This window comes from Pantherophis guttatus, chromosome 10 (genome assembly GCF_059756535.1).
Source record: "Pantherophis guttatus breed Tessera chromosome 10, ASM5975653v1, whole genome shotgun sequence".
NCBI lineage: Eukaryota > Metazoa > Chordata > Lepidosauria > Squamata > Colubridae > Pantherophis > Pantherophis guttatus.
In genome coordinates this window covers 12,177,075-12,190,431 of record NC_142072.1, presented here as the reverse complement: position 1 = coordinate 12,190,431, position 13,357 = coordinate 12,177,075, and the positions used below count along the sequence as shown (strand labels likewise).

Here is a 13,357-nt window from a genome sequence, read left to right as displayed (position 1 = left end):
CAGGCCTTCATGCACGGAAGGCTTCACAGATAAAGCTGGTGAGGGCTTAAAAGTGTGGAACAGCCAATGCGGTTTAACCAAGTAGTCACAGGGAGAATCCAAGGGAGGTGGTGAATTTGGTTTAAGCTTGCAAATATAAGCAGGAGGCACACAGGAGAACATGCATGGCTCAAACTTCATTAAGCAGTTCATTCGGCAACCCTGGTACCATTTATCAGCCTATCTTAACAGGTAGTGCTAGGATGAAATAGAAAGGAGACAGGAGTACACTTATCATCTCAAGGACTTTGAGAAGGTGCTAGCTAGGCCCTCATAGGACCTTTATATGATTTGAAGGGATGATGTTGCCCCCTGGGGACCAATCTGGGTAGGACATTAGACCCAGGGCATGGATTTCCTGCTTAAAATTTCTCTTCAAAACTGTAGATGCATTTTTTTCCCTTGGAAGGTTTAATCCCCAAACACTGAGATATTCGGGGTGGGTGGGTGGGTGGGATATTTATGATATATATGTTAGCTAGATTCCTTCCTTCCTTCCTTCCTTCCTTCCTTCCTTCCTTCCTTCCTTCCTTCCTTCCTTCCTTCCTTCCTTCCTTCCTTCCAGACTGACAGACAGACAGACAGACAGATATGTTAGCTAGATTCCTTCCTTCCTTCCTTCCTTCCTTCCTTCCTTCCTTCCTTCCTTCCTTCCTTCCTTCCTTCCTTCCTTCCTTCCCAACAGATGTGCACACTCGATATAAACACAGACATGGTGTATGTCAATTTGTGGGTTGCTAGGAAGAAAAAATAAAAGTGGTTGATTGGTTTGTGGTTTTGTGCACTCAGACAACTGGGTTCATTGAGTAAACTATGGTTAGAGAAATTGTTAGTAGGCTATATAGGAATACAAAGCACCCAAGCTGAATTCTGGTGCAGGAAGGGGGGGGGACATCTTACCAACCATCATCCACCACTCACAGGATGAGAACTTGCCTTTCTTCAATACTAAATAGAATAGAATAGAATAACAGAGTTGGAAGGGGCCTTGGAGGTCTTCTAGTCCAACCCAAATGGATAACCATTTGTCTGAAGTGGTGTAGGGTTTCCTGCCTGGGCAGGGGGTTGGACTAGAAGACCTCCAAGGTCCCTTCCAACTCTGTTATTCTATTCTAACGCCCTGCTTAGGCAGGAAACCCTACCCCACTTCAGACAAAATGCTTATCCAACATCTTCTTGAAAATCATTTCTTTCAAACCCAAACTCTCTCCCGAACTTGGGAGTTCTCCAAAACGTTGGGTTGAAACTCCTCCAGTCGGCAGGGCTGAGGATGATGGAACTGCGCTCCAGATACCAGGCAACGAGTCAGCCAGGGCAGAGATCGCTGATTCCCTCCCAGCCCACCACCCTACTACTGCCTCGAAGTCCGGCCACATCCAGCCCATCGGGTCGACTTCTTGGATGAACGTCTGGAGTGCTGCAGGAGAGTCGCTGGGGGAAGAAGTGCGCGACTTGGGTAGCCAGGCGAGAAAAGGACGGCGGTGGCAGCGGCAGCAAAGCGACGCGGGACGATTGGTTGGCTCGGTGCCCCCTTGGCTCGCCAACCGAAGGACGCCCCCGTCCCACGCAGGGAGGCGAGGTGAGAGGCGTGCCCCACGGGCGCCTGTGACGCGCAGCCTGGCAGGGTTATAAAACACCTGCGGCGGAGACCTGGGACCTCAGAAGCGTCTCTGGGCGGCTTTGGGGAGGGCAAAGGGGGAAGCCAAGTGTCCGCCTCTTTCAAGGATTAAGCTAAGCCACCATGGTAAACTATCTGTCCTGTTTCTTTTCCTTTGCAGTCGCCCTTTGCGTCCTGCTGCCAGAAGGTGAGAGAACCGTCAGGATTTATTTTTTTTTAAAGCATAACTATTTTGGGGCTCTGCTTTGTGCCTGTTTTAAATCCTATTTTTTCCTGGTTTTAAAAAATGCATTTTGCTTGGAAAGGAGCCTTAGCGTTGGAAAACCCCCCCCCCTCTTTAGTTCTTGTCAGCCAGATGCCAACCACCCATCTCCATCCTCCGGTGATCCCTGCAACGAGACCACATTTTGCCTTCAGCTTCTAGGCGACTCCAGGCTGGAGGAAGGAGCTCTAGTGAAATCTGGCTTTGCAGCAGTGGTGAAATCCAAATTTTGTTTACTACTGGTTCTGTGGGTGTGGCTTGGTGGGCACGGCAGCAAAATCTCCGTTCCCACCCCACTCCTGGGGGAAGGATATTGCAAAATCCCCATTCCCTCCCCACTCCTGGGGAAAGGATATTGCAAAATCTCCGTTCCCACCCCACTCTGGGGCCAGCCAGAAGTAGTATTTGCCGATTCTCCGAACTGCTCAAAATTTCCGCTACCGGTTCTCCAGAACCTGTCAGAACCTGCTGGATTTCACCCCTGCTTTCCAGGGATACAGGGTCCTCTAATTTTACTCCTAGCACAAAATCCCAAGGATAAAACCTTCTTTCTCCCTCTCCCTCGCTTGGTTTGCTAATTTTTTTTAAGGGGAAAAAAAGGAGTTGGCTTTTGTTTGCAGCATTCTCAAAAGAAGGAGAATTTGTTTTTTTTTAAAAAAAGAGCTCAGTCCTATTCATCGCTTGCCCACGCTTTGAGAGGATTGTGGCTGAATTTAGAAAAGAAAGAAGCCAAACACATCACCCTGACCGCCTTCTAGCCATGCTCTGTCAATTTGTGGGTGTGTTGATCTTATACGCTAATTAATCCGCTGATAAATGCGAGGCATTGCAAACACGGGCCAAAGTGTAACAGCTAGGAGAGATGTCCAGTATCACGTTCGGCATCTGGTTTCTTGGCTGAGCAATGCCGAAAGAGCCTTGGGGTCTGTAAACACCTCGAGTGAATAAAAGAACACAACTTTTATGATCTTGCAATCTCAGGCATTAACTAAAGCTGCGGCTGCTATAAAACGGTTAAGCTGGAAGGGGGCAGGCTAAGCACTCTGTTTACATACCAGGATGCGTGCGTTTCTGGCTCTTCCCAGCTAGAACTGTGACTGATTCGCCTTCTCTGTTTTTTTCTTCACCTCTGGACGTATGAACAGGCCAGGCTGCAGCAGAATCTCATCTCTTGGAAAACAACAGTCGGCACCAGAGGACCAAGAGATGTTCTTGCACCAGCTGGATGGACAAGGAGTGCATTTATTTCTGCCATCTTGGTATCATCTGGATCAACACACCAAGGTAAGGGAAGCTCTTAGGGTTTTTGAAAAAGTTTGGAGGGTCCCTGGGCTCGATATAGCAAAAGTCCCCCTTTTCATGCAGAAAATTCAAGTTCCAATCTCCGGCATATCTAAGTTGGTTATAGGAAACACACTTGTCTGAGCCGTGGTGGCACATTGCTTAGAAATGCAGTATTGCAGGCTAATTCTGCCGATGGCCAGCAGTTTGATTCTCACCAGCTCAAGGTTAACTCAGCCTTCCATCCTTCCGTGGTAGGCAAAATGAGGACCCAGATTGTTGGGGGCAATAGACTGACTCTGTCAACTGCTTGGAGAGGACTGTAAAGCACTATGAAGTGGTATATCAATCTAAGTGCTATTGCTATTCTCTGAAACCTTATAGTGGCTCACACTGCCAGTCAGTGTCCCCAATACTGGACTAAAAGAATGAAATTTCTGTCTGATTTCATGATAACTTTATCCTACAAAATCCATGAGAATGACTAGACTAGCTACAAAGAAGTTCGCTTGTAAACTGGGACAGGATCCCAGTGGACAGGCTTGGGGGAAAATACCCATATTCACTGCTTGTTTTTTTGTTTGTTTTTTTTTACAAATAACACTCCGAAGCACCCTTCAACTTCTTACCCTACCTTCGTTTTGGATTATAGTAAAAATATAAATGTTTCAAAGGGATGATTGGTATTTGTTAGGCAGTTAAGGCTGAATAACCTCAGATACATACAATTATCAAGAAGGAGTTGGCCGGTTGCATGATAGGGCAAGACCCCAACAGCTCTCAAACAGCCTCTCCTGAACAGCTTAGGATCCAAGCTAAACAGATTACCCTTGCGATGTAGGTGTGGTTTCTAATTATGCCTGCTAATCTGCGGCATTGTGTAACAATCCAGTGAGGAAGGTGGATGTCACTCTCTCCAGTCTTATTTTATTTTATTCTTTTAAGAAAGGGAAAAGCTGGGAGATGAGATTGACAAGCACCGCAGGGTTACCGAAAGGCAGTTCTCCAAAGTTGCAAAGTTTATAAGAGTTTCTTTGGTTTCTTTTTAAACAAATGAGCTTCTTAAAGTACAGATTGGTCAATATGAAAAGGTAGCACCGGGCAGCAGTGGATACAGGTAGTCCTCAGCTTATAACCATAATTGAGCCTTGATTTACAGTCATAAATTGTTGCAGTCATTAAGCAGGTGAGTGCTGGGATGCTGAGACATTTGTAAGTGCAAGGACTGGTTGTAAGTCATTTTTTTTGGTGCCATTGTAACTTCCAATGGTTGTAAGCTGAGGACTACCGGTGTAAGAAGAATCCAATTGGATCAGACCCAAAGACCAAGCATTCTGTTTCCATCCTGTTCAGTTAGAAGCTGATGGAAGCCCATCAAAAGGACATGAGGGGACTTGCTGTTTCAAAGTTGTGCTTTCATGTTTTCACCACCTCTGGTTTTGGAAATAACTCTCCATCCAGACATCCCCGTGCATGATATACGATAGCCTTGTCCTCCAGAAATTTGCCTGGAGAACTTTAAGCCATGTGAATTGATGGTGGAGGAGGAGAAGGGAAAGCAATTTTTTGTCCATTTCAGCCAGCCCAAGATTGTTTATTAGACTGATCACAGATCACAACTACTTCAGAAAATGCCAGTGATTGAAACTGTGCCCTTATGCATGAAGAACAAAAACTCAACCATTGTTCCACAGCCCTGCCCTTTAGTTATGCTTGGATCTCATTAAAATTAATTGTGCTCAAAGCAATTGTTTTTTTCTCATATGAATTCCAGAGTTACCCAATGCATATAACTTAATTTTGATTAGCGATGCTGTGTCCTTCTGCTCCTGTTAACCCCAGGTAGCATGGCCATTGATCAGGGATGATGGGAGCTGTAGTCCAACTGCCTTTAGAGAGTCACCTATTCCTGGTTTGAATCCAAGCATCCAGTGCAAGGGAAATTGCATTGGGTTTTCTGCCCTAATGTGAGATAAGGGCTTATCTGCCAAGCCGTAAACCACAATTTGCAAATCTCTTCAGCAGAGTTTCTACATCAGACTTGTTCAAGGCCAATTGAATGGTTAGCATATCTGGAGCAAGGAGATTGCTCTCCCTCCTAGTGACTGCAGAGACATCTAGCTATTGTTCAATTTCCTTGACTACTGACCAACCCATATCATGAATGTCTTTCCAATCAACCATGAACTTGATTGTTGTTTTCTTCTTTCACCATCAGCCACTTGGTACCCTATGGGCTAGGAAGTCTTCCAGCACGACATAAGAGGTCCCTCCGCAGATGCGCATGCTCACATTTCAAGGATACCTCCTGTGCAACTTTCTGTCATGGCAATCCTCAGTAAGTAAGATAAGAAGCAAGAATGTATCCCTAATCCTAACCCTGATGCACCAAAGACACATTCCTTGTGTGTCCAATCACACTTGGCCAATAAGGAATTCTATCTATGTCTCTTAAGAGCCAAGGTGGCACAGTGGTTAGAGTACAGTACTGCAGGTTACTTCAGCTGACTGCTAGCTGCAGTTCAGCAGTTCAAATCTCACCAGGCTCAAGGTTGACTCAGCCTTCCATCCTTCCGAGGTGGGTAAAATGAGAACCTAGATTGTTGGGGGTAATAGGCTGACTCTGTAAACCACTTAGAGAGGGCTGTAAAAGCACTATGAAGTGGTAGATAAGTCTAAGGGCTATTACTCTTTCATGGTCAGAATCTACAGGAGTGGTCTCTGTTTCTGCCATGTCTCCATTGTATGGAGAAGAATGGGATGGAATCCACGTTGCTGAGCATCTCCTGATCTCCTTCTGAGAAGAAGATCATCTCAATAAGCTGATAAAAGTTCACTATGGCTGGGTTCGTACAGCATTCTCAGCCGAACCGAAATAAAGCCTGTTGCAACTTTGTTCACACACAACTGTGCCACTCACAAAGCTGCCCCGTGGAAGTCATCATAGATACTTGGTAGAAACCAGAAAAGTATCCCTTTTATTATTATTAGGTCTCTTGCCTCCTGATGCACTCTCTATGATGCCTGTGGATTAAATGGAAATCTCCTTTTTAAAAAATACACAATAGAGTAGAATAGTTCGAACCTAAGAGGACTATTCTTCATCATCTCTTCTTTAGGTCTCTTGACACATATTCTCTATGCTCAGACTCTCTGAGAACGATGGCTGTGGTAGTCCAAAACAGTGAAGAGCATGCAGTTATCTATTCCTACATTAAATTGTGGAACATACATACTTTTCTTGAGAAATCCAAATTTCTAGTGTCACCTTGTTCTTTTGGAAACCCAAGTAGGGTTGTGTTATGAAGAAAACACTTTTATTGAAATATATAGTAGATAACAATATAGTAACTGGAATGGCAGTGTAGTAAAAAAAAAAAGTCCTTTTATCTTTTTACCATTATGATCATTAAACTGGGTACTTAGAAAATATTACATAAGTAAATCCAAGCTATAAACTTTTCTAAGAATTGGATCCTGCCTTTGTTAAACACAGAGGGAGGGAGGGAGGGAGGGAGAGAGAGGGGGGGAGGAAGGGAGGGAGAGAGGGGGGGAGGAAGGGAGGGAGAGAGAGAGAGAGAGAGAGAGGAAGGGAGGGAGAGAGAGGGGGGGGAGGAAGGGAGGGAGAGAGAGAGAGGGAGGAAGGGAGGGAGAGAGGGAGAGAGAGAGAGAGAGAGAGAGGAAGGGAGGGAGAGAGGGAGAGAGAGAGAGAGAGAGGGAGGAAGGGAGGGAGGGAGGGAGAAGAGGAGAGAAAGCTTGCCGAATAAAACCAAAGCTTAAAAAAAAGCAACTTAAATGTTTAAGAAATATTAATACCTTCTCACTTTTTCTTTACTTTGCCATTCTCAATACTCTCTCTTATGGGACTCACCTTGGCCTTTTCTTCTCCCCTCCCCACCCAGAAATCCCCTGAAAATGCAGCTGCCTAAGGACACAGGAATATTGGCAAAGCTTCGTCAGATCAGAAATCCCAAGCCTGACAAGTTAAACTTTGGAAAGTTTTCAGGTAAAAAAAATCTACTTGTGAGTCTTTTAATATTCGTATCGTGTAACGGTTTTGCTGCATAGCCAGTCCCATTGGGCAAACGTGAAGATCTGCAAAATGCTTTGGACCAGGGTTTTCATAGTCATTGCTCACCCTCCTCTTGAAATTCTGGGCAGAGAATTTCTCTGTCTAATTCTCTGTCAGAAATCCGTCTCTCTCCAATCTAGAATATCTGTTTTAACAGAATAATAGAGTTGGAAGGGACATCGGACGTCTTCTGCTCAAGCAGGAGATCTATACGCTTGATGGTGAACCTATGGCATGTGTGCCAGAGGTGGCACACAGTGCCCTCTCTGTGGGCACGTGCACCATTGCCAGCTGCTCTTTTCGTTTCCGGCACACACATGTGCCAGTTAGCTGGTCTTCGTGGGTGCTGGAGCACCGGAAAAAATCCTGAAAACGGCCCGAAAAATGGCCCCAAAACAGGCTGTTTTTCGGGGTGTTTTGGGGCAGTTTTTCAGGCCAAAAACAGCCCGAAAAGCAGCCTGAAAACGGCCCAAAAAAACAGCCTGAAAACAGCCCAAAAAACAGTGTGAAAATGGCCTGAAAAACAGGCAAAAATGTCCCCCAAAATGGGCATGCATGCACTGGTCAGTTTGGGTTTCCGGCACTCCGGCGGGTGCACATGCACACACATGCATGCGTGTTCCAGCTTGGGCACTCGGTGCCGAAAAGGTTCGCCATCACTGATTTATACCATTTCAAACAAATGGTTGTCCAATCTTTGGGAAAGCACATCCCCTTTGCTAATAAACTCATTTCCCCATTGACTTAATGAGGTCTTCCCAATGCAGAAATCTCTCCTAAAAGAGTAGGGAAACTACTGACAACATGCTGCCACATGCCTCAGTGTGTGATGGGAACTCAGCCACTCTTGGCATATTTTCCAAATCAGGTCATTGCTTAAGCCATAATATGATTTTTCGGGGGGTGGGGGTGTTCAGCGTATACTGGGTATCACAATTATATTTGCGTGCATGCAGTGGTGGGATGCTTCTGGTTTAACAACCGGTTCGGTGATCACACACAAAGTGAAATATAATCTTCAGTGAATATTCCTGGGGCATAGGTATAATGCTGACTATTTATTTGATTGTATAATTCACAGGTTCTTATGCTTTCCGGAATTGAATTTACCAGAAGGCTTTCTCCAAGATCTCAAGGTCTTCCATGGGAAAAGAGTTTCCTGAAGATAAAGGGATCAGCAGGAAATTTAAGGATGCTCCTTGTCATTGTCAATGGAGTCCTCCATTTCCAAAGATGCTCTTCTATTAAGGAGTCAAAGGAGAGGACACGTAACATTGATGGAGAAGAAAGAAAAGTCTACCAAAAGATGGGACTGGGATGAACAAGGAGCATCATTGCCAATGGAACACTTCCCCTGATACTCCAAAGACGATACCGAAGAGGGGAAAAGATCTCGCCATTTTTCTCCTGCTCCTCGATATTGCTCCTCCTCCTCCTCCTGCGCGTCTTTGTTGGGTGAAGTTTATCCATGGGGTTCCCAGAAAATGTCCTGATGGATAGCTGGCAATTTATACATCCAGAAGGATTTTTGGGGAAACGCAATATGTACAGCCCTGAATGTAACAATGCAAAGTCCTTCCCACCCACTTCTCTGGAACTTGCTTGTGCTGTTTTAGCGTTTGATTTTAGAGGTCATTTGCTTGTGGGGGAATCAAACAGCTCCCCCCCCCAATTCTGTCCTGTCTGAATTCCTCTTTATTTTTCTGTCAATACCGGTAATCCTCAACTTGCAACCCCAATTGAGCCCAAAATTTATGTTGCTAAATGAGAAATTCATTAAGTGTCCCATTTTACGATTTTTCTTGCCACATTTGTTAAGCGGTTGTTAAATGAGTAACATGGTTGTTAAGTGAATCTGATTTCCCCCATTGACTTTGCTGGCCAGAAGTTTGCAAAAGGGGATCACATGACCCAGGGACATTGCAACCGTCATAAATGTGAGTCAGTTGTCAAACATCCGAATGCAAATCATGTGACCGTGGGGAATGCTTCAATGGAGCCTTGGTAGTACAGTGGTTTAAAGCACCCTGTTATTAAGACCAGCTGCCTGCAATTACTGCAGGTTCGAATCTTGCCAGGCTCAAGGTTGACTCAGCCTTCCATCCTTTCTAAGGTAGGTAAATTGAGGACCCAGTTGTGGGGGCAATAAGCTGACTTTGTATAAATATACAAAAAGTATGAAGGCTATTGCTTAGCACATTGTAAGCCGCCCTGAGTCTCCGGAGAAGGGCGGCATATAAATCAAAAAATTAAAAATTAAAAATTAAAATTAAAACGGTCATAAATGTGAAAAATGGCCATGAGTCACTTTTTTCAGTGCCGTAAGCTCAAACGGTCACTGTTATTAGTTGAGGACTACCGGTACATATCTGGGAATGAGACAGATGCAATCTTTTGGGTACCCTTTTCTCCCAAGGCCATTAAAATAAAAGGGAAGGGGGAAGTTAAGTTGAATAGTCCCGATTTAAAATATCATAAGGAATCAAGACTAGTTCAACCAGGTTAATTGCCAAAACTCCACTTAAGAATCTGGGCATCATCCCCATACTTTTGTATTATAACAAAAGTTCATCAAAGATTGTTCACACGTTCTACGGAGACTTTTTTTAAAAAACTTCATTCAGGAAATAAGCATTTCAGAGGTGGGTTTCAGCAGGTTCTGACCAGTTCTGGAGAACCAGTAGCGGAAATTTTGAGTAGTTCGAGGAACTGGTAAATACCACCTCTGACTGGTCCCGCCCCCAACTATTCTCTGCCTCCCAAGTCCCAGCTGATTGGGAGGAAATAGGGATTTTGCAGTAACCTTCCCCTGGAGTGAGGTGGGAATGGAGATTTTACAGTATCCTTCCCCTGCCATGCCCACCAAGCCATGGCACACTCACCAAGCCACACCCACAGAACTGGTAGTAAAAAATTTTGAAACCCACCACTGAAGCATTTCATCTCATTTTCATTCAAGGGAATTCCTTCCTTGTCTAAAACACAGGACACTTTAACTCTTTTCCTTATGAAATGTAGCTTCGGTTATAAACCATAATGTCCAAAGAAACACCTGGTGGGATATACAATCTGGCCAAGAAGCTCTTATCCCAGCTTGTTTCCATGGTGATTGTGGTTTAAAGTTCTCTCTGTACAGCTCCTTAAAAACATTACTTCAAATGTTTGTCTTATATATGGCTGCTTAAAGCACAATGTATATTTTTTCTAAACTCCAAGCGGGTCTGTTTTACTTTTGCACTTGGGCAGATTTTGTTCAGTCTCAAAAAAAGAAAAAAAAATCTGCTTCCTTGCACAAAAATGAGTAAAAGGGCCTCATTTTGTACGGTCCTAGATTTATGCAACCAAAGATGTTATGGAAAAGGGAACTTTACATGCCATCTTCTTCTGTTCATATTTGCGTGCAACTTCTTTATGTAGCATTCCAGTGCTTGACTAGACATGTAGATAGATGTAGATATATTTATTTTTTCAAACTTTTTTTTTATTATAAAATACAAGCTTTTATTTGTAAAAAAAAATAAATAAATAAAAAATATCCCAAACCAACTTTTCTGTCTTTCTGATTCAGAGGTACGAGAGGAGATTCCATAAGTGGAAGTTTTTAAAGAACGGATGTTTCTTTAGCTGCATTACGCAATAACTATATAAATGGAAAGGCCTTTGATATGGTTAGGTTCACACATCGTAATTGTTCCAGCCCTAAAAGGTAGTCCAGATAAGAAGCACAATCAGGACTAGTAACTCTATCTTTATTGCAAAGTTCCGTTAACAGAATCTTGCAAGAGAGAAAGTATTTGTCCCCTCTTTTCCTTTTGCTTTCCAGAAAACCAGGGAGGGTCTCTTCTGAAAAGTTTCCGACATATTCTTTCCTTCTGAGCTCAAATACCTTTTACACACCTGTTGTGCAGTCTGTGACTCTCCCTTCTGTCTCCCAAGGCCATTTTCAGACACCATGGCAATGACACTCTGTTGAAAATAAAGTTGGATTATTTGTTGTTGCTGAGTGTGCTATGGGAAACCGGACTTTGACCTAGTATGTTGTCTGCATCAGGCCATTAAATTAAACCATAACATAGCTTATTTGCTTAGGCATGGCATGTTAGGTGAACACAGCAATTATATTTGCTAACCTGGGTTAGAATTTAATAAAGATAAAGGTTCCCGTCGCACATATGTGCTAGTCGTTCCTGACTCTAGGGGGCGGTGCTCATCTCCGTTTCAAAGCCAAAGAGCCAGCGCTGTCCGAAGACGTCTCCATGGTCATGTGGCTGGCATGACTAAATGCCAAAGGCGCACGGAACACTGTTACCTTCCCACCAAAGATGGTCCCTATTTTTCTACTTGCATTTTTTACCTGCTTTCGAACTGCTAGGTTGGCAGAAGCTGGGACAAGGAATGGGAGCTCACCCCGTTACACAGCACTAGGGATTTGAACCGCTGAACTGCCGACCTTTCGATCGACAAGCTTAGCATCTTAGCCACTGAGCCACTGCGTCCTTCTTTATTTATTTAGAATTTAGTGGTGTGCAAATCAAACTACAGAGACTCTTTCATTTCATTAACCATTTCTGATTTATTAGAATATAGAATAACAGAGTTGGAAGGGACCTTGGAGATCTTCTAGTCCAACTCCCTACACCACTTCAGGAAACCCTACACCACTTCAGACAAATGGTTATCCATGGTTATACTAATGCATTTCATCCTCAGTCCCTATGGGCTCTAGGCAGTTTGCAGATATTGCAAGTGCGGCAATAATAAATAATCAATTTTAAAATGTTGATAGCAAAAGTATCTCTTATCTTGGACTCAGCTTGGTCAGCTCCCTAAAGACTAACATTAACTAAGGCCTTGAACGAGGTGCCGTTTTGCTGTTTACAAACGCTGAGGAATTTTTTGGGGGTGGGGGGGGTTTGAACCCAGTCAGTATTTCTCAACCATCCATTAAAGAAACGGGGCCAGAAGGGCAATTTCCTTGAATCACTTTTAACATTCCGCTAATGAACCTGCAACTCCTTCTTCTTAATACACAATTAACAGTCTATTCCAAAGAGGTCATAAAGACTTTGGCTAATAAAATGTTGATCAGTTAATCAGGTGAGTCAATCTGAAATTAATATGTTCTTTGGTAGTACCGAGTGAGCCTCATAAAAATCAGGTTGGAAAAGGGATGGGAAGAATGTGATTAGCTTCAAAGGCCAAATATACAGTACAGGTCAATTACCTGCAGTCCAGCATCCTGGCCTTTCTGGGTATCTTGAATGCAGCCTCTTGAAGAAGGATGTGCAGCCCTTCTTAACCGCTGAACAGACAGATCTCTTTGCTATAGCTATAAAGTCAGTGGTGGGATTCAGCCAGTTCGCACCACTTCGGGAGAACCGGTTGTTAACTTTCTGAGCACTTTGATGAACTGATTGTTGGAAGAAATTATTAGGGCAGAGAACCGGTTGTTAAATTATTTGAATCCCACCACTGTATAAAGTGTATCCCAAGATATGGAGTAAGTATAAATCAGTAACATTCAAGAAAGTTTTGGAGAGTCTCCTGTGTCATGTTCTTATACTTATTTAGTGATCAGGTAATGTGTGTGTGTGTGTGTGTGTGTGTGTGTGTGTGTGTGTGTGTGTGTGTGTGAGAGAGAGAGAGAGAGAGAGAGAGAGAGAGAGAGAGAGAGAGAGAGAGAGAGAGAGAGAGAGAGAGAGAGAGAGAGAGAGAGAGAGAGAGAGAGGTGGAATTCAGCAGGTTCTGACCAGTTCTGGAGAACCGGTAGCAGAAATTTTGAGTAGTTCAGAGAACCGGCAAATACCACCTCTGACTGGCCCCGCCCCCATCTATTCTCTGCCTCCCGAGTCCCAGCTGATCAGGAGGAAATGGAGATTTTACAGTATCCTTCCCCTGCCATGCCCACCAAGCCACGCCCACAGAACCGGTAGTAAAAAAAAATTGAATCCCATCACTGGTGTGTGTGTGTGTGTTGAGGGCAAAGAGAGAGACAAAGAGAGAGATGGTGGATTTTCCTGTTTCCTATGAACAGATTTAACAGATTAGCAGAGTTGGAAGGGACCTTGTAGGTTGTCTAGCCCAA

General features: G+C 44.0%; 1 protein-coding gene across 1 annotated transcript; it reads left to right on the top strand.

Moving 5' to 3' along the window:
- The first annotated feature begins 1,728 nt into the window (after nucleotides 1–1,728).
- EDN2 (endothelin 2) lies at nucleotides 1,729–10,812 on the top strand. The gene is made up of 5 exons (XM_034413753.3): nucleotides 1,729–1,844; nucleotides 3,065–3,203; nucleotides 5,419–5,538; nucleotides 7,103–7,206; nucleotides 8,354–10,812. Exons 1-5 carry the CDS (start codon nucleotides 1,781–1,783, stop codon nucleotides 8,374–8,376), a joined length of 450 nt encoding a protein of 149 aa, XP_034269644.2. The 5' UTR covers nucleotides 1,729–1,780; the 3' UTR covers nucleotides 8,377–10,812.
- The last annotated feature ends 2,545 nt before the right edge of the window (nucleotides 10,813–13,357 follow it).

Bases quoted from the DNA above. Each gene is read 5' to 3' on its own strand.
- EDN2 (XM_034413753.3), top strand. From the start codon at position 1,781: ATGGTAAACTATCTGTCCTGTTTCTTTTCCTTTGCAGTCGCCCTTTGC. The intron at 3,204-5,418 runs GTAAGGGAAGCT...TTTCACCATCAG, and splicing joins ATCTGGATCAACACACCAAG to CCACTTGGTACCCTATGGGC. The intron at 7,207-8,353 runs GTAAAAAAAATC...TATAATTCACAG, and splicing joins AAACTTTGGAAAGTTTTCAG to GTTCTTATGCTTTCCGGAAT.